This window comes from Amaranthus tricolor, chromosome 8 (genome assembly GCF_026212465.1).
Source record: "Amaranthus tricolor cultivar Red isolate AtriRed21 chromosome 8, ASM2621246v1, whole genome shotgun sequence".
NCBI lineage: Eukaryota > Viridiplantae > Streptophyta > Magnoliopsida > Caryophyllales > Amaranthaceae > Amaranthus > Amaranthus tricolor.
In genome coordinates, this window is record NC_080054.1 from 30,249,923 (window position 1) to 30,271,781 (window position 21,859).

At 36.4% G+C, this 21,859-nt stretch overlaps 1 protein-coding gene and 1 pseudogene across 1 annotated transcript; both read left to right on the plus strand.

Moving 5' to 3' along the window:
* Positions 1-299: 299 nt before the first annotated feature.
* Positions 300-3,337, plus strand: LOC130820590 (protein SPIRAL1-like 1). The gene is made up of 3 exons (XM_057686020.1): positions 300-453; positions 1,969-2,233; positions 3,033-3,337. Exons 2-3 carry the CDS (start codon positions 1,985-1,987, stop codon positions 3,111-3,113), a joined length of 330 nt encoding a protein of 109 aa, XP_057542003.1. The 5' UTR covers positions 300-453; positions 1,969-1,984; the 3' UTR covers positions 3,114-3,337.
* A 13,362-nt stretch (positions 3,338-16,699) lies between these two features.
* LOC130820591 (uncharacterized) lies at positions 16,700-21,532 on the plus strand (annotated as a pseudogene).
* Positions 21,533-21,859: the final 327 nt, after the last annotated feature.

Sequence of the window (21,859 nt, forward strand, 5' to 3'; positions counted from 1 at the left end):
TAAAAACTTAATCTTATGAAAGTATGTGATTAGACGATTCAAACAAGATCTCACTTGACCATATTTTTCTTAAATAGTGTCAAAAACGATATGCAAGAAGTATTTCAAAAGGAAGAAAGTATTAAACTTATCTTCTTCAAATGAACAAAGTATTGATCTTCAATTATATTTTAATCGATAAAAGCAAATATGCATTATTTAAACAAGACAATTCCAATACTTTAATATACAGAAAAATCATAATTTTCAAAAAAATTAATTAAAAAATTAGTTTTTTTCTTCATAAAAAGATGAATGCACTTGGGGCACATTATTATTAAGATAAAATTCCTCATTTCATAACTTTTGTTTTGCCTCCTAGCTTTCTTCCTCTTACTCTAAGCTATTAAGCTCTCCCTCTCTGTCTCCCTTTCTCTCTCATAGCTCCTTTGCTTCCGTTTCAGATCTACCCAGGTACTCCATTTTCTTATGTTTTTCAAATATTTTACATTTGTAGTTTATAGACTTAGTTTTCTATGGATTTTTAATTTTGATTTTCAAAGAATAAAATTGGTACTCCGTATTTGATGTTGATTTAATTTTTTGGATTTTCTATTTGTAAAATCAAGATTGAATGTATCATGAGATAAGATCCTTTTGGCGGACATGCTTTTGATGATAATTTGTTGCTTTTCTTTCGAATGATAACCGTAGGAAATTGGAATTGTGACTGATAATCATCAAAAAAGCAAAATTAGAAAGAGGACTATTTTTTTATTTTTAATTAATTTTTAATTTTTGAGGAATTAGGCAGGTCTCAAATTTCTCCTAAAAACATTATTGGAGAGGAGTAATTTAAGAGATTCAAAATTTCCATGATTACTATATTTTGAGAGAATAAAGTTTTCAATGATGTAGATCTTCTTGTGAAATTCCTGTAGGTGTTTGATGAAATGTAGATATGCTGTTCTCTCTTATAATTGGTAAAAGTAACTAAGTTTTTATATGGTTTTTAGTAAGGCATCATATTAAGTAGGGTTATTATTAGTTTCTTAGTGCCTCAAGAGGTCTAATACAGCTTTTGTGCTTCCGAAACAAGTATAACTATTAGTAGAGAGCACAATGAGTGAGCACTCACAATTAAATTACAAATGGATACAAGAAATAGTGGATAAGAATAAATTTGTGTATTATATGGAATACAATGTAGACATGGAGGTTCAGTGGCTTATGTAAAGGCTACTCTGTTATGTGGCTTCTCTTGCTTGTTTGGATGGGTAGTGTACTGGTGTTGTTTGTATGAAAATGGAGCAACATTTCCCTATATGTATAAGTGCAATGTCGGTTAACCTTTGGCAAAGAAATGATGTAGAGCTATCTCAAGGTATTAAGAAAGAGGTTCTCATGAATGTTCCCTCCACTGACATTCATTTTTTCCTTAGAGTATTCTAGTAAATCATGATGATCATGTGATGGATCATCACTTGAACTAACTATAAAACTTTGGGCCACTAACACAACATTCCATTTGTTTTCTATCTATTATTTATGATCAAACTTGTATGGATTATATTATAAAAAGGTGGAGCAAGTTTGTTAATAAATTTATTGATGAAGAATATATTTGTTATAATTAAAAGGTGTTGTATAATTTTTGGTCATGGCCTCGAAATTATTCAAGATGGATCTGTCTGGCAAGTATAGACTCAATTTTTGACATCGTGGAGTACTTTCATCTAATATCCCGATGAAAATGGGGTAAACAAGCGTAAGACCCGTTTGGTTTGTAAGAGCAGTCATCATTGTTGATGAATTGATGATGATCCAAGCTTCATTGTTGTGACATAATAGCCTCTCAATTTGACTTTGGCAGCCATGCCATTAGTCAGTCTGTTTCCTTAATGATTTTCTATGCTAAAACTCTCTGATTGCTGTGGTTATACCTTTGTTACTTCGAATTTTAACTTCGTTAACAATTGATCAATTCAGTTGGAGTTTGTTGGAAATGGGACGCGGTGTTAGCAGTGGAGGTGGACAGAGTTCATTGGGCTACTTGTTTGGAAGTGGAGAGGCTCCTAAGCCAGCGGCTAATAATCCTCCTGCCAATACTAGTGCTGCACCGGCTGTAAAAGATGCACCAAAGCCTGTTGTTAATTCCCAGCCTGTAGATTTTAAGAATGTTCCTGCTGGTGTTAATAATAATATAAACAACTATCACCGTGCTGATGGTCAGAACACTGGCAATTTCATCACGGTATAGCTTGCTACACTATTAACTTTTTCTTTTGGCACCTCTTTAGTTTATGCATATATAATTTGTTTTGAATTGCCCTTTGCTACTTGTTATTGGCTTGTTTCATTGTTTGAATTCAATCATAGATACCAGCAATATCTCAAGATTGATTAATTATATTGATTATTGTAATTCATTTATTCCTGGGAATTTGGGATGCTCGTACAAGATCCAGGAGAAAGTAAACTTTTGAAATTATAGGTCTTATATGACAAAAATTTATCATAATTCATATGTACCTTAACCTGTTTGATAAATTTTCCGAAAGACAACTTGTGGGCATCACATGGGAATGCTTTTCCATCACCTTGTGTTAACTGAATGTTGTGTTTGCATGGAACTATTGTGTACCTTTTCTTCTATATTTCTAGGGTTGGTATGTTGGGATTAATTGATGAGACTAGGATTGCATATTGGCTTTCACTAGTAGTTTGTGGTACAGTGCAAAAATGCGATTTTGGTCACAATTTTGGTAACGGGTTGGTCCCACTTGTACTGCCAAAAATCAATCGAAACCATGTTGTATCTCTTGAATTGGCTTAAAACCATTTATTATTAACCTTTATGATGCTGGTAGTAGTTTCAGTGTCTTGTTTTTGCTTAATTGATACTGCGGGTTAGTATGTATTTTTAACGATGAATAGTGATAAATTATGAAATGCCGATCCCCTTGTGTAAATCTGCATTACATGACATATATTTACGCGATGCCTCTTTCATTACTTATTTGAATTCAATATCATGGGTTTTATAAACGCAGGACCGACCCTCGACCAAGGTTCATGCTGCCCCAGGTGGTGGATCTTCTTTAGGTTATTTGTTTGGTGGTGGTAGTAAGTAGTAACTAGCAAGACTAAATGGCCACCATTTCAAATATGGATATCCAAGTGTTGAGTTTGTTTAAAGGTTGTTAAATCTTCTATTGTTGATGCTCAAAAAATGTGGATTAATATCATGTAATCAAACTTGTAGATTTGGTGTTTTCTGAGAATTTCTTTTATGTTTCAAAGAATCACTGTTCTTAGTGACCCAGAAACAAAGCTTTTTCTGTTACAGGCTTCTAAACTTTCTTGGACATTTTATTGACTTCTTTGTACATGTCATTTTTTTTACTGTCAAAAAATGATTGATTTGAAAGAGACTTGCCGCAAAAAAAAAATCAAATTTTGGAAAAAAATGTTGGCACCGATAACTTAGATTCGGATTATGTCAAAACTTGATGACAATAAGACTTGAGATGTTCCGAGTGCGAATCAATTAAGGGTCCAATACTAGATCCCCTCAAGAAATATTACTTTACTATATTTTTTATTTTATATATCGTATTTATTTGTATTATTTTTTATTTGAAAATAAATAATAACACTCTTGTTTAATTCTATTTACATAGTTTATTTTTGTTTTTAATATAATCAACACAATTTAATAGAAATATATCTTTTCATTCTATAAAATACACTAAGTACCAATCACAACATTAATTCATATTCTTCTTAAAAACTACTATTCAAATGATACTAATTGTACTATCAATTTTTTTATCCACTTTAAAATTCTTTTATTAAAAAAGAAAAAAAAATTAAATAAAATTTCAAAGAGATATATTAAAGATAAAATATATTCATATACGATCTTGTTATATTCGTTTTAAAGCAAATTTTTATATCGAAGAAGTTTATAAATTTGTCTGATGATTATTTAAAGATAATAAACCTCAAAGTAAGCGTGCAAAAAATAAAATGGCAAATAAAAAAAAATAAGAAAATAACATAAATTATCTACTACCTCCTATTTAACATAAATATTCTATTTGAATTTTGACATTATTCATCAATCAACATATTAGTAATAGCAATAGTGTATTGACAAAAGTGTCTAATTATTATCATTTTTAATTACGCACAATTAAAGATATTAATAATAAAAATAGTTCATTAACAAATGTATTAAATCAAAATGAGACATTTAGGCTTAACACGAGGAGTATTAAAAAGCTCAATCTTTAAAATGTGCGCTCAAGATGCCCGTGTATGTGAGGTTCAAAGAGCCTACTTAAAGGGCATCAAGAAGCAAAAGCAAAAGCAAAGCAGAAGCAGAAGCAGAAGCAGAAGCAGAAGCAGATTTTTATATACCCTGTCCCCATAACTGTACCTTTCATTGATCCTCCTTGCTCACATGATTCTTGAAGAACAGGGATTCTGACCATGTCTTGCCAGTTGTCTATATCAGTTAGATCATGGATAAGAGGTAACTAGAACCCAACTTCTCAAACATACAAGTATTTACAGGACAATGGTTAACTGTAAGGTTGATTCTAATGACAAATTAATAACGATATTCAACCCTCAAAGTTCTAACCGATGTCGAGAATGAAGGACTAATCCAGAACTCTTCATCTGCAGTATAATAAGACAACAAATCCAAATTGCCTTCCGATCCTGCAAATCTGAAGATGGAGTTTGAGCTTCAAATTCGTACACTAAACCCTGATAACTTGCATTAGGGCCGTGGATTATTACTCTTGGTCATGCTATGCTTCAGCTTTGGTCGCAATGGGGGAAGGAGCAGGAATGATTCCCCATTTTCGTCGAACAACATCCAGATCCTCTTCAAAGTGGCGTTCATAATATATGCACATCAGATCTGTGCAGTTCATCCCAGCACGTAAGGCCCAAGGGAAGTAGTGCTCAAAGAAGAGAGCTCTTTGCTTCGAGTTGAATCTTGCTGTGCCTCCTATGACTGACATGAAGCACATAGGAAGGTACATTTGCTGAAACTCTATGACTTTCAGAGCTGACTCCCCCAATAGGTTTGTCGGAAGACCAAACAGAGTGTGCCAAAAGTCATGCACCTCTCGGGCCCGCATCGCCACATATGCTAGTTCTTCTGTATCCATAAATCGTACAGGTGGTCTATCATCTGGGGAAAAATTCCTCGACCCCATGAACTTTGCATAAGCAGCACCGAATGTGTTTTCTGGGAGGTCCCATGCATGCCCAACATTTGTCGATATAACCCGAGGTTTTTCCAGGAGAACCGCCTGAAAAAAGCACTTAATGTCAAATTATAAACAAGAATTTACATATTTAGCTTCAGATTAATACAATGCAATAGCGAAAAGAAAAGGTTTCAAGGGACATTATGGCATGAGAGTTCAAGGGAATGAGGGATAACGTACTTCTGATTTTATTACAAGTTGTAAGAGCAGAATGACAAACCAATCACATAAAATGTTCAAAAGTTCTGAAGTAAAGTTTTGACACAAAAATACTTCAACGTAGTACGCAACAGCAGCACACTAAGAAACAAAAATTGTCTAAGCATGCTAGACGCTCACACACACTCGTATTTGAGCTGGGGCATGTAGGGCTATTGGCCAGGGTCCACAAAGGAAGAAGCCCAATAGTACTTCATAACATAATGCCTAAATGGTAAAAATAAAGGAGAAAACATCTAACTCAATGCATAACAAAATCAAAAGTCCATACCATACTCAATGGTTTTGTTTAATTTTCCAAATTTCCTTTAATAATTCAATCTATCAATTGATGAGCACACTTTATAAAACTCTAACTCAATTAAAATAACTTCTTTCCTAATGCAATATCATAGAGACTCATAGTGGCTGCTAATTGAGCTCAAGAATCTCTTTCAATAAGAGCCCTATCTGTTAAGTTTTTTGAAAAAATCACTTTGACAAATAAGTAATTAAATTGGAATGAGAATTAAATCCCATATTTTCAGTTCGCCTATAGGCCTCCAAATTTTCAGATACGGCCCTGCATTAACAAAATACCACAGACACACACTGTAAGGAATCAACTATATGAGTATATTAATATTTTTCAGAAAAGGGAAGTTTCCAGATACAAGCAGTTACTATTCATTGAATATTTTCTGAGAATATGGAATGATAAAATAATACACCCCACTTCGAGAGGAGGATCTCTCCAAAATGAGTAAACTCAATAACAAACTTTTTGATACCCATTACAGTGCATGCATCAAGTATTTAAGCAAAACAGAAATAACAAACTGCTGACATCACTAACAAAAATAATGATATCATAATATATTCAAAATATTAATTAATTAATTCTTAGCTGTCCTCTTCCTTGTGTACGTGAATACGATCGATGGTTTATTGGGCTGACCCCATTGAGTCCTTGCATCACCTCCGCCACAAAGAGCCACCTTGTCCTCAAGGTGAAAGTCAGGAAAACGAGCATCCAGAGAAGCATAATCCTCCCAAGTGGCCTCAAATTCTGGCAGACCCTTCCATTTAACCAGCACTTCCGCGGTTGCAACTCCTCCAATCGATTCATTACGAACTCCCAATACCTCCTCTGGTTCAGCCACCAAAATCATATCCTCAGTTAGTTGAGTAGGAATAGTAGGGTTCACCTGAGCAGAACCTACGGCTTTCTTGAGCTGTGAGATGTGGAAAACCGGGTGTATCTTGGCTTCTAGAGGTAAGGCTAATTTATAGGCAACCTTCCCCACTCTCTCCAATACTTCAAAGGGTCCAAAGTAACGAGCAGCCAACTTTTCATGTAGCCTGGTAACCACCGATTTTTGGCGGTAAGGTTGTAATTTCAGGAACACAAGATCCCCCACTGCGAATTCCATATCCCTTCTTTTAGCATCAGCTTGTTTTTTCATGATTTGCTGAGCCCGTAGTAAGTGAGCCTTCAAATCATCGAGTATGGCATCCCGTTCCTGCAACTGTTCTTCAAGAAATGAATTTGCAGTACTACCCTTCTCAAAACGGATCAATGCAGGAGGATCTCGCCCATATATGGCTTTGAAAGGAGTACATGATATTGAGTTGTGATGGGAAGTGTTATACCAGTATTCTGCCCAATCCAGCCATTTACTCCAGCCTTTAGGCTTATCTCCAACGAAGCACCTAAGATACGTTTCAACTCCCTTATTCACCACTTCGCTCTGACCATCCGTTTGTGGGTGGTACGCTGTACTCCTTTTCAAGTGAGTGCCTTGAAGGCGAAATAACCCCTGCCAAAAGTGACTCATGAAAATTTTATCGCGATCAGAGACGATAGTAGAAGGAAAACCATGTAATCTGACAATCTCATGAATAAATACTGCTGCCACTCCTTGGGCCGTAAACGGATGCTTAAGAGGAATGAAATGAGCATATTTAGATAGACGATCCACTACTACTAATATCGTATCGTAACCATGGGATTTTGGCAGCTTCTCAATGAAATCCATCATTAGGTCTTCCCAAACCTGAGATGGGATGGGTAGAGGTTGTAGTAATCCTGCCGGGCTGAGGGTTGAGTGTTTGTTGCGCTGGCAAATAATACAAGAGGATATATATTTAGATACACAACGCCGCATTCCCGGCCAATACCATTCTCTAGCCAAACGTTGATACGTTTTAAAATCCCCAGAGTGACCACCAATGACTGAGTCATGATATTCTGCCAACAATTTAGTGACTAAATGCGAGTTACCAGGAATAACCAACCTCCCCTTGTATTTAAGATTTCCATGCTCAATATTATAGCCTTTAGGTACCGTTTCCCCTTGTTGAATGGCATGAACCAATTGCTGAATAAATGGGTCCTTGTGCAGCTCCTTTTGAAATTCTTCCCATTTGATTCCTCCAGCTGAAATGAGAGCGTTGCAATCAATTTCGGGTTGTTCCTTACGTGACAACGCATCGGCCACCTTGTTATGAGCCCCCGGTTTATACTGGATTTCAAATTCATACCCCATTAGTTTACTCATCCATCTTTGATACTCCGATCCCACTTCTTTCTGAGCCATAAGAAACCTGAGACTTTGTTGATCTGTGCGAATAATGAACTTCCTTCCCAGAAGATACTGGCGTCATTTCATTACTGACAGGACGATTGCCATCAGCTCCTTCTCATATATTGATTTTTGCCGAGCTCGTTGCCCTAAGACTTTGCTGAAGAAGGCTAAGGGATGATCTAATTGCATAAGTACCGCTCCTATCCCATAGTCGGATGCATCCGCTTCAATGATAAACATCTGATTAAAATCTGGCATAGCCAAGACCGGCACCTGGGTCATAGCACACTTCAAGGTTATAAAGGCTTGGGTGGCCTCTTCACTCCATCTGAATTGATCTTTCTCGAGTTGGGCAGTGAGGGGAGCAGCTATGGAGGCGTAATTCTTCACAAATTTACGATAATAACCTGTTAACCCCAAAAATCCTCGAAGCTCCCTAATGTTCGTAGGGACAGGCCATGAAGTAACTGTTGAAATTTTTGATTGATCCACCGCTACCCCATCCTGCGAAATGACATGCCCCAGATACGACACCTCCTTTTTTCCAATGTCACACTTCTTCCAATTCGCGAATAGATGATGATTAGAGAGTAACTCTAATGTTTGTTGTAAATGCAAACTATGTGCCTCCCATGACTTGCTGTAGACCAAGATGTCATCAAAGAAAACCAACACGGATTTCCTTAAGTATGGTCGGAATACCTCATTCATAACCGCTTGGAATGTGGCAGGAGCATTGGTTAATCCGAATGGCATCACTAAGAACTCATAGTGACCTTCATGTGTACGGAAGGCAGTTTTGTGGATATCCTCATGTCTCATTCGTATTTGATGATACCCGGATTTAAGGTCAAGTTTACTGAACACCCTAGCCCCACTCAACTCATCCAGTAATTCATCTATGACCGGAATAGGGAACTTGTTTGGGACAGTCACCTTGTTGAGTGCCCTATAATCCACACAGAACCGCCACGACCCATCCTTTTTCTTCACCAACAAAACCGGACTGGAAAAAGGGCTCTGTGAAGGTTGAATTATCCCTGCTGTCAACATATCTGCAATTAAGGACTCTATCTCATTTTTTTGTCCTTGAGGATATCTATAAGGTCTCAGACTAATAGGATCGGTACCATCTTTGAGTACTATGGCATGATCATAGGTTCTCTTAAGAGGTAAACCCAAGGGCATGTTGAAAACGTGTTTAAACTCCTGCAAAACCCCATGTAGTATTGAGGGAACTTGTCCCATTTCCAACCCGTCATTTTTACGTGGATCACTTGACATTTGATTGAATTCAACTAAATACCCTCCACCCTCCTTCTGCAAGGTTCGTATCATGGCTTTCAATGAGATTTTAGTCCTTCCCAGCGAAGGGTCCCCCTTAAGAGTTATATGCTTACTGCCCAACTGAAATTTTAAGGTTTGGGTTTTCCAGTTAGTCATGATAGTCCCCAATTTTTCCAGCCATTGAACCCCTAAAATAACATCCGAATTTCCCAGAGGAAGAGGAAGGAAGTCCTCAATGATAACCATACCTGGAAGTTGTAGACTGACTTCTTTGCAAAACCCTGTTCCTTGCACGGATTCCCCTGTCCCCAATGACACACCGAACGATTTTGTAGGGAAAAGGGGAACACCCAACGTTTCGACCACTTCTCTGGAGATGAAGTTGTGAGTGGCACCTGGATCAATCATCACTACTACTTCCTTGCCCATTATGTAACCCAGCATTTTCAGAGTGCGAGGGCTCGTGAATCCCATTACAGAATTGAAGGATATTTCGGGTTGTAGTACATCCGCCATCTCTGTATGCGCCATCTCCTCCGTTTGCCCGTCTGTATTCAATTCAGATTCCTCTCCATACTCCTCATCTTGTGAAATCAACACACTGAGCTCTTTTCTACGACATCTATGGCCAATGAACCATTTATCATCGCACCTAAAGCATAATCCCTTCTCCCTCTTTTGTTGGACCTCCCGCTCCGTTAATCTCCTTATTTCTCCGGGTTTTTGGTTTATATTTGTGGAATTGAGGGTTCTATTTTGAGGGTGAGGTGTGATTTGGTTCTGAGAAGGAGTGGAAAGATTCGTGGAGTAGGAAGATGGAGGAAAGGTATTTAGGGTTTTTGGATTATGTTTTAAAAAAGGGAAAGTTTGGGTTTGGGCTGTATTTTTACGAGGAGGCCCAATACTTAATTTCTCTTCCACTTTTGCCGCCAGATCCATTGCATGGTCCAAGGTTATTGGGCCTAGTATCCTTATTTCGGCCCGTACCTCTTCCTTAAGGCCATTTATAAATTGCCCCATAGCTATTTCTTCAGGAAGCCAAGAGCTCGATGAATCTTCTGCGATACTCATCCACTCCTCCTAACTGGCGATTATTCAACCACTGTTCTTGGAGTGTGCCGGTGGAGGTGGATCGGAATTTCCTCAGGATTAATCCTTTCATTTCGCCCCAAGTGGTCATAGGATGACGCTTGTGCTCCCATTGATACCAGAATAGAGCGTCACCTTCCAGCGCCACCACCGCCGCCTCTAGCTTATCCTCCTCTGAAAGTCGATAAAACTTAAAGAAGCGTTCAGCACGGAGGATCCATCCATCCGGGTTCTCTCCATTAAAGGCGGGCATGTCCAACCTCTTGAATCTCCAATTGGCGTTGTTAACTGGGTTCAAACCCATACCCCCATCATCTTGATTAAGAAATTGATTTGGTGAGAACCGACGTGGTGGTGCCCTAGCATCTGATTCCCCTGATTCGCCTTCGAAACGCGAGCGTAGGGCTCCCAATGAGTCTCGCACCTCTCGCTGGAAACGCTCCTGCTCCTCACGGTTGTGCGCCACCTTCCCTTCCAACTGAAGTGAAAGAACAGTCAACTCTCGTCGAAGATGTTCCAATAACTCTTGTTGCTGTTCAACTCGCGAGTTAGCTAGGGCATTTGCGATCTCCTCAGCCACGATTGAACGCATCTCCGTCATACCTTGTTCCAGTTGTTCGATTCTCTGAGTCACTGTGGAAGGGGCCATCTTCTCCGTTCACTGATCGACGATGCTCTGATACCAGGTTTGTAAGGAATCAACTATATGAGTATATTAATATTTTTCAGAAAAGGGAAGTTTCCAGATACAAGCAGTTACTATTCATTGAATATTCTCTGAGAATATGGAATGATAAAATAATACACCCCACTTCGAGAGGAGGATCTCTCCAAAATGAGTAAACTCAATAACAAACTTTTTGATACCCATTACAGTGCATGCATCAAGTATTTAAGCAAAACAGAAATAACAAACTGCTGACATCATTAACAAAAATAATGATATCATAATATATTCAAAATATTAATTAATTAATTCTTAGATGTCCTCTTCCTTGTGTACGTGAATACGATCGGTGGTTTATTGGGCTGACCCCATTGAGTCCTTGCACACACTCACAATCACTTACATTTACACTTGTGCTATAATTTTTTTGAAAAAATATTACCACATTATTATACCCCATTACCCAAGAAACAATACAATACTTCTGAATGTTTAGAGACTGAAACAAGTTTTGACCATATAAATGCCTCAAAGAGAAAATGCAAGTAATTTAGATGACATGGTCATTTATCAATTTCCGAGAGAGGGTGTATTCCTCCCCAACTATGAGAAACTTAACGTTTATTTTAGTAAACTAAAACCAAAAGGATTTGAAACAAACAATAATATTCACGCTTAACTTCACCCATGAAATCATCTGTTCATCAAATCCACAGTCCACGCGAAATTATACATGACAGTCAACTTGTAAATCATAGTCAACACAGCATAAAAACTATTCCTACTGAGTTTTCTTTCTCAGGCCAGAAACATACAAAAAACAAAATTGAATGATCATGTGACAACTATCAAAACAAACCTAGTTAAGATTACCTATTTCAATAAAGTGCTAGACTGATAGCATGTCAAAAGTTAGATAAATGTATCCCTAGACTTACTGTGCCTTCTGGATTTTTTTTCATTCTTTGAAGAACTTTTTCAAAAGCAGGCTTCCCGGTTGTCTCTCCCAAGGCAGCAATGAGATCAGCTCTTCGTGGATCAAGTAATGCACCGACAGCAGAACCAAGAGCAACGGCAGCCTGCTGCCAACCACTAAGTCGGACACGGGCACCTCCTATCATGGCAGCTTCTCACCTAATCTTAAAAATAAAAATACCGTCAAGCAATGACAAAGGAACCGAGCACATCAACACCAATTGATTATGGAAAAGTTAAAGCAAATGACCAAATCTAGGTCAAGAACAACAATAATAAAAGAAATTGCAAGCAATAAGAGAAATTGGTTAGTTTGTTGATTTTTTGAGTTCCCATTAGCTTTTTTTGATTATTATCTAGGAGTATTTCTTTTGTTATAATTGTTTGAGCAAATGCTCAAAATCAAGGTTATGAAGAACAAGGATAAGAGAAATTGATAGAAACAAGAAGAAACACAAGATTTGGGAGGTAGGAAATGCTAGATACAATATTTTCTCAGACTATAAAACCTACCTAAACGATTGAAGACTTAAATATTGATGTTTCCTTTAATGTTATTGATTACAAACTTTAATACAACACTATGATTTCAAAGATAATCAATCCTCTAACAAAACCCTAAACCCTAGTTTGATTTTGGCTCTAAAACATTCATAGAAGCCTTTTAATGTGGGTAGGTACAAGACATTAGGGTATATATTGATGGGGTAGAAGGGTTTTAAGAGCATGTGTGCTTGAATAAGCAAAAAGGTGCTGTCGACAGAGCACACAAAACAGAAGCTCGAAGAAGCTGTGCAGCAATAGGCCAATGGGGCTCTCGCTGCAGCAGTACATCAGCTCTTCGATGCTGCAAACAAAGCCTACGACTCCAAGCTTCACCATGCTCCCTTCTCCCACTCTATACACAACTCAAAGTACACCATCTACCATTCTTGAGGCTTGACTATGAGTTACCATTACAACACTAAGTACAGTCCAATCAAAGATTGAGTTCTTTATTGTCCATTATAAATTGACTTTCTTGTTACATTAGTTGCTAGTTATCTGTTGTATTGGATTTCTGTTGTGTAGTTTTTTTTATATTTGTTTAAAATTCATGCATGTGCCTCCATCTTTGACAATTTTTGAGTTCGAGTTGTTGAGTCCTGACTCCAGTGCCATGTTGTGTTGTGAGTCTGTGCTGCATGTTGGGATTTTGCACGATCAAACTGATTCCTTCATGATTAGGGTTTTTGATTCCTTATTCTCATTGATATTTCTGATATATGTGGCTTTATTGAGGTTACATGGGTGGAGCCTTTTTTTGATGATGACTTTTAATCATAAGTTTATTGGGGTGTTAATTGGGTGATTGAATGATATTTTATAGTCGTTGGAAATGTGTAATAGATTAGAGATCTAGTGCAACAATATAGAACGTAAGAAGGAAAATAGTAGGCTAATGCAGAAAGTCAGTAATGAAGAATAAAGAAAGGGAATAAGAAAGAAAGCCAAGAAAGATAGAGAGCATATATTGAGCAACTGCAAGACTCCAAAAGAAGAACTCTAATGCATATCATTCGTAAGCATGGCCATTCATTATTTCATCATATCTATATATAGCTACCAAGTCTAACAACTTGATGGTAAATCTGTTACAAGATTCCCTTTAATGACCTCCTAACAACACACAACCCATAATTTCAAATCACACTTCAAACCCTAAGTCATAAACATGTTTAATTCATCAATCAAATTCTTACCCACCAAAAAGATTCAATGAAAATAATACAAGTTCAACACTTTTCATTCATATTTCAAAAACCTAATTCATCAGTACATTCAAATCATCAATCCAATTCTCACTCATTACAAGATTCAATAACAATTGGAACAAAGATGAAATCAAATAAGAGAAAGGAGATGGCTTACAAAATAAAACTAGCAAGAGGATGAAGAAGTGAGAGGAGGTCGCGGAGGCGGTGGCGCAGGGCCAAAACCGGCTGCCCAGCAGCCAGTTGCTGGCGGCACAATAATGCTACGTGACTGTTAAAGGTGTAGCTCAGCTGCTGTTGGTGGGGAAGAACGCAGCCACGACTGCTTCTATGAGGAGGCGAACGCAGCCTATTAGTGGCTGCTGGCAGCCTATTAGTGGCTGCTGGCAGCTATGGCGGAGGCGTGGCTGGTGGTGCTGGGGCTGCTGCTGAACCGTGAGGGAGAGGGATGTGAGAGAGAAGAGAAGGAAGTGAGGCGTGTAAATTGAGTGACGGAGGGACTAATGGCCCCTTTAAACGCTAACTCATCTATTTATTTAATTTATACACTTATTTATTTATTTGTTTATCTAGGTTTATCTTCTTACGAGGTCCAACTAAAAAACTCACCTTCGTGTGCTCACACATTTCAATAAAATAATTATTTTGATTCGAACCTCTTTATCTAGAAATCGTGATTGTATTTTTAATATAAATATATGTTAATATTTAAATTCGTATATGAAAGGAGTTTATTAAAACTACTTCTAAATTAATTTAACATAATTATAAAATACGCAAAAGTCATTAAAATATTAATTAATGACGTCAGAAAATCTCGGGGTGTTACACCGTTGGTGCCTTTACTTTATTAGCTTCTAAATAACTTTTGTTTTTCTACAAAGGCGCACAGTTTTAAGGCAGATGCTGCCGAAATTTCCACTCACCTTTTTAAAGTTAATATTTAACGTTTATCTAATTCTTTTCCTTTTCTTTTATGTAACACCCGGATTTCCTCCCGTCCTTTTACGGTTTTGGTTTCGTTAAGGGGTTGGAAATTTTGGGGTGTTACAATAGTTCATTAATCTACCATAGCTTTGAATTATTTATGAATCACACTCAACAGGAAGGCATGACATGATGACAATAAAGGCAACAGAATATAAGTAGTGGTAAGCCTGGAACAAAGTTCAACTTCTATTCTTGTCGGGTATTAATGAACACTGCTTATGTTAAGGCATGTAGACAGGAGAACAATCCAACAAAAAAAGGAAAAACAATGTTATTATCTATTTATCAGCTGAAGATGAACAATTAGTTTAATTTTTCCATTCTAAATGCATCTAATTTGAAAAGAAATTGAAGTATATAACATTCTTTATACAAATGTTCAATCCTCAAGGAGATACGGGAGCCAAAAAACACAACTTGGATCAATTTTACGCTTTGCAACTTTCAATATAGCATTAAATGACTCAATTTTCGAAGAACAGGGAAAAGTATACATGCTTGCTTAAATTTTTGATCAATTAAGGAATTGAAAAACCATTTGTATTTTTTCTTTCAATTTCCTTAATGATGCCTATTGAATTGTTCCCCTTTCTAAAAGAACGGTTACAAATTTTGGCATACTGGAACAAGGGTTACGAAAATGGTTTTGACTGTTGACAATCTTGCCATCATCAAGACTCAAAAACGATTAATGTCGCTTTTCTTTCAATGTATCCCTCAATTTAAGCTTCACATAGCAGTCGAGTTAGAAATGAATACATTTAACAGCTCAAAGCAACGGTTCAAAAAGAAAGCAAAACACACTTTTACTATTGTTCAATGGCCTTATGGCGTCGTTCATAATCGTAGGCTAAAGAAGGTATTGGTGATGCCAATAGAGTAAAGTTTGGTGTGAATTTAAGATTATACGGAAGTTAAATTCTTTCAAAAATGGTTATACTCCCCTCATACCTCTTTATATCTCTTTAATGTTCGTGTTATATGCAATTATTATGCACCCTATATAATTGTCATTCTTTACAAATTAATTGTGTTTTAAATTTTATAATATAACATTACAATGTATGGAGTAGATAAAGTTAAAATAGTTTATGCCCAATAATCCATCATGCCATTAATCTATAAACTAATATATTTAAAAATCATATTTATAAGGAAAAAATACTTAGAATATTCCAACATTTTTATGATTTTTCTACAATAATTCCACCTATTGATTAACCATGAATGATCCCAATTTTAGAGGTATTTGTTTAGGTAAACTTGGATAAACTTAATTTAAAATTAGAGAAAAATTTAGAAAATTTACTTAAAAAATTCTAAATAATAAAAAAATCACAACTTTTTCTAAACATACTTTTAACATTTTTTTTCGACATATTATTTTAATTTATCTTTTTTAAATAAAACTTGTTATATCAAGTCATCCGATTACAGGGTTTACTCTTGGAAAACACCCTTCAAAAGTTGGGATTATTCATAGTTAATCAATATGTGGAATTGTTGTAGGAAAATCATGAATATATTGGGTTATTCTAGGTAATTTTTCCTATTTATAAATCAAATTTTATATTACATATATCTAAAAATTATATTAATTATTATAAAATAGGATATTACGAAAATAAAACATATCGGTAATTTTTCCTACGGCGAATAGACTTTTGATACTCATATCCAATTATTGTTAACCAAATTTATATTTGTACAGTTGTACTTGTACTCAGAGGTGTTTATTCGGGTCATTAGATTTATTTCGAGCAATATGCTACAGTTCAGTTTAAAATCGAATCTTGATTCTATGTTTGGTCAAACCAAATTCAATTACAAGGTCGAATAAATATTAGATTATCAAATCTGTTTTGAACCGCCGTGGTTGTACCCCACTCAACAATAGTGAATAGTGAATACGGTACGGAGATCTTCATCGGCACCGCTTTGGTGTCTGAGTCGTTGGTCGGTCTGAACTCTGAAATGAAATCGCAAACGATTAGGAACCTTCAAACTCTCCTGAGGAGATCTTCATCTTTACTGCCTTCCTCATCTTCTTCTCCTAAACCTTTGTTCCATTACAAACCTGTTAATCTCATAAACCTTTTCCTTAAACCCTCCATCCTTCCTCACAAATTACCCTTTCTGTCCCCCCAACTAAATATCTCGCCCTTTTATGCTCAATCTCTTTGTTGTTTTAGCACTTCTAAATATTCTGAGGACTCTGATGAATGTAAGCAATTATTCTTCACTTATGCTTTTTTTAATGGTTATGGTGTTTGTTGCTTTTGTATGTTTATGGGTCTTCTGGGTTTAGTTTATTTTGTTGATTTTTTGAGTACCCATTAGCTTTTTTTGATTATTATCTAGGAGTATTTCTTTTGTTATAATTGTTTGAGCAATTGCTCAAAATCAAGGTTATGAAGAACAAGGATAAGAGAAATTGATAGAAACAAGAAGAAACACAAGATTTGGGAGGTAGGAAATGCTAGATACAATATTTTCTCAGACTATAAAACCTACCTAAACGATTGAAGACTTAATTATTGATGTTTCCTTTAATGTTATTGATTACAAACTTTAATACAACACTATGATTTCAAAGATAATCAATCCTCTAACAAAACCCTAAACCCTAGTTTGATTTTGGCTCTAAAACATTCATAGAAGCCTTTTAATGTGGGTAGGTACAAGACATTAGGGTATATATTGTTGGGGTAGAAGGGTTTTAAGAGCATGTGTGCTTGAATAAGCCAAAAGGTGCGGTCGACAGAGCACACAAAACAGAAGCTCGAAGAAGCTGCGCAGCAATAGGCCAATGGGGCTCTCGCTGCAGCAGTACATCAGCTCTTCGATGCTGCAAACAAAGCCTACGACTCCAAGCTTCACCATGCTCCCTTCTCCCACTCTATACACAACTCAAAGTACACCATCTACCATTCTTGAGGCTTGACTATGAGTTACCATTACAACACTAAGTACAGTCCAATCAAAGATTGAGTTCTTTATAGTCCATTATAAATTGACTTTCTTGTTACATTAGTTGCTAGTTATCTGTTGTATTGGATTTCTGTTGTGTAGTTTTTTTTATATTTGTTTAAAATTCATGCATGTGCCTCCATCTTTGACAATTTTTGAGTTCGAGTTGTTGAGTCCTGACTCCAGTGCCATGTTGTGTTGTGAGTCTGTGCTGCATGTTGGGATTTTGCACGATCAAACTAATTCCTTCATGATTAGGGTTTTTGATTCCTTATTCTCATTGATATTTGTGATATATGTGGCTTTATTGAGGTTACATGGGTGGAGCCTTTTTTTGATGATGACTTTTAATCATAAGTTTATTGGGGTGTTAATTGGGTGATTGAATGAGATTTTATAGTCGTTGGAAATGTGTAATAGATTAGAGATCTAGTGCAACAATATAGAACGTAAGAAGGAAAATAGTAGGCTAATGCAGAAAGTCAGTAATGAAGAATAAAGAAAGGGAATAAGAAAGAAAGCCAAGAAAGATAGAGAGCATATATTGAGCAACTGCAAGACTCCAAAAGAAGAACTCTAATGCATATCATTCGTAAGCATGGCCATTCATTATTTCATCATATCTATATATAGCTACCAAGTCTAACAACTTGATGGTAAATCTGTTACCAGATTCCCTTTAATGACCTCCTAACAAACTACTTCCACACAATCAATTCATAACAAGCCATTAGTTCTCTTGCTGAGCTAGTATGTTGAGTCATTACATTACCGGCCGCCCAAAGATCCACCTTGTCCTCAAGGTGGGTAATGATCAACTTCAATGTAAATAAGTGGTGGCACAATTTGCACCGACTTTGTACCCTTCACATTAGCATCAATAAATGAAGAATGTGGCACAAGAAAGCTTGCTAGATTTTAAGATTTAAAGTGGTCCATACCACTTTAGATGTTGATCACCTTTCACAATTTCTGTCATTCTTGAATTACCCCTTACTCTTACTCCTGCATTATTACAGAAGCTAATAATGGGTTTGAAAGCGGAGAGTATATTGGGTTTGGCGAAAAGAAATTCTGAACTGAGGTGGTTGTTCATGATGTATTCAAATGTTTAGGTGGTTTTGTTTCTAGAAATTCTTAAATGTGTCTCTATTTCCATAAACATTTAATGATTTAGTTCTTATAGATGCCCAATCTCTTGCAGACGAGATAGAGAATGACCCAACTTTTGAATGGGAGGAAGAGGATGACGGTGAACCTGAGGTACTCAACTTTAATTTGGATTTTGAGGTTACCTAAAATTATTGTCTTTTTAAATTTTGTTTTTCTGATTAGTTAAAAGAGCATATGGAATATTTTCGTGCCATTTTAGTAGACCTGAATTCCTAATGTTGGTATATTATGATAATTTAGATTGGCGACGGAGGGGCAGGAGGCGGAATTGTGCTTCAAAATGTTGCTTGGGGTGAAAAAGTATTATCTATAGCACGTGAAGTTTTACTACAATTTGGCGATGACATAAAGTTATATGCTTTCAAGACCACTCCTCGAGGCTATATTTATGTCAGACTTGATCAACTCTCCATGAGTATGTTTTTTCTCTCTGTAGACTGCAGTACGACTTTTTGTCGAAGCCTCTTGCAACTATGTCTTCGCTAACGTAAAATTTATTTTGTTTGTGCAATTGGTTCCATTTTTTCATTAAATTAAGAAGTACTCTAATGCTAGCTGAAATAGCAGCTTGAGTATGATTTTAGCATATTCGTAGGATCGCATGAAGGATGTTTGTTGGCTGTCCTTGATACTTCAGATTTTTACCTCGACAGTTCATGCAGATTTTCCTTTCAAAACCTTTTATGGTTCGCAACTGAAACGAAGCTTGTTGACATATGTACATATGTTTTGTGAGTTGCGACCTATGAGTCTTATACTCCTTGGCATGATTGACCCGACCGGGGCCTTGAGCCTTACTCGTCAGCCTGTTTTCCCTAATTTTCTCCTCATTTATCTACTTGGTTAAATCTCTTCACATTTGCAGAGTGTCCTTCATGAACCTCACATTTATGTCCAGTTATTTTCTGGGCTATTGTGGCACAAGTTTTATAGATAGCACACTACTCTGAAAACGTTATAACTACGAGATAAATGACATAAATTGCACACAATATGTACCAAGTAGGGTATAGATGCAATTTAAATAGCTGACATATAATCGGTGGATCACTCATATTCTCTTTATGTTGAGCTCTTTCTGTTTGGGGTAAAATTGACCATATTCCTCTAGTCCTCTCTGTGAAGGGAGTACGGGTATGGATTGTCCGTCACCTTTCCTCACCCGGACCCTGCTTTTGAATGGGAATAGTGGGTATGATGACGATGCGGTAATGAAAGTCAAATTAAGTTCATGAGTGTATAATCTCTAGATACTCAATGACATAAATTCTAGCTTCTTGATTGTTGATACATAGTTCGGGAACCGATATACTATCATGTTTATATGCATCTTTGTCAAACACTAAAATCTTTGTCAAATTGGATTATTTACTTTTGCCACTTGCTAAATTCTTGTGTCATTTATTAGGCATGGCTGCCCAAGCTTGGATTTACTCGAAAACTATAGTCGAGAATACAAGAAAGTTTTGGATGAACAAGGATCAAAGGGAGAAATTCCGGATGATCTTGGTCTTGAGGTGATCACTCCTGTCCAATAGATTTCAGAACACTCCTCTGCTTACCCTAATAATCAATCCCCCTTCTCCCCACGGCATGCACGTGTGGAAGTCCAAAGAAAATTTCGACTTGAATAATGGCGGATTTAACCTTTTTTTCCTTAATTACTTGCGCTGATAAATTTGTTATCGGGCTTGTACACAACAAGACCCGCATAAGAGGAAAGTTAACTGCATCCAGACCCGATAAGGTTCAATTCTAAAGTCAACTGGTGATAGGAGTAGCCCATCAAGCTTATATATTAAGTCGGCCTCTCTCTAATTTTTTGATAAGGGATTACATGTGAGTTATTTTTCCAACATAAACTTGCGTTATTTGCTTCATTAAAACCTTTTCCAAAAATAGACCTTCACATTTATACTTGAAAAAACTTGCTGTTTAATACAAGTTCTATCTAACGATCGCAGGTATCATCTCCGGGTGCAAATCGTATAGTAAGCGTACCAGATGACCTGCAGAGATTCAAAGACTTCCCTATGCAAGTAACGTATGTTGAATCAGATACTGAAGCCAAATTCGAAACGAAATGTGGGATTTTCTTGCTGGATTCATTGGATGCAGAATCAGAACACTGACTGGAAACTGGCTGATGTTAAAGCAAATAGGGATCCCGCTAGCAAAGGAAGGCCAATGAGTCGTAAAAGAAAAGATTGGAGATTGAGGCTTTCGTTTTCAATGCTTAAGAAAGCAAGACTATACATCGAACACTAACCGGTAAAGCTTATAAATAGGTGTTATATTCGCCTTTTGGCAATATTTTCTCACCCCGGTATTGTATCGTTGATGCACTTTTCGTAAACGGTGTAGATGAAACAAGTGTTACTGCTAATGATATCTGTTATTCTCCTATAAAAGCAGCATAGTTATGTAAACTTTCCTTTGTCTTTTCACCCTTTTTTGATCATCAAGTCATTTACTGCATTTATGGCGGATGTGGATGCCCTCCGATGCTTGCATGTGACTGTGTAGGCTAAAAAACGCGATAATTTTTGATATATTTTTATGATAATTTTGTATATTAAGTTTTGTATATATTGGAATTTTATATATTTTGCCACTGCATTGAGTATTACTCCTATTTAAGATTGGTGATTGGAGTATTATTTTATGATAATCTTGCTTCAAATTGTTAAATGGATGGGTTTAGGATTGGCCAATTGCTTCAATATATTACGAGACACCCATAAATGGAGAAAATTAAAAAATAAAATGAGCTTTAAAAAAAACTAAAATAAGCTTTTGGAAATTTTAATTCTCAAAATAAATGATTTTGTGTTCGAGGTTAAGGTAAGAGTTTATTTGCTGTTACTAACAAGAAACAAAAGAAATAAAATGTCATAA

Coding starts and splice junctions, on each gene's coding strand:
- LOC130820590 (XM_057686020.1), top strand. CDS start 1,985: ATGGGACGCGGTGTTAGCAGTGGAGGTGGACAGAGTTCATTGGGCTAC. Junction 2,234..3,032: donor ACACTGGCAATTTCATCACG/GTATAGCTTGCT, acceptor TTATAAACGCAG/GACCGACCCTCGACCAAGGT.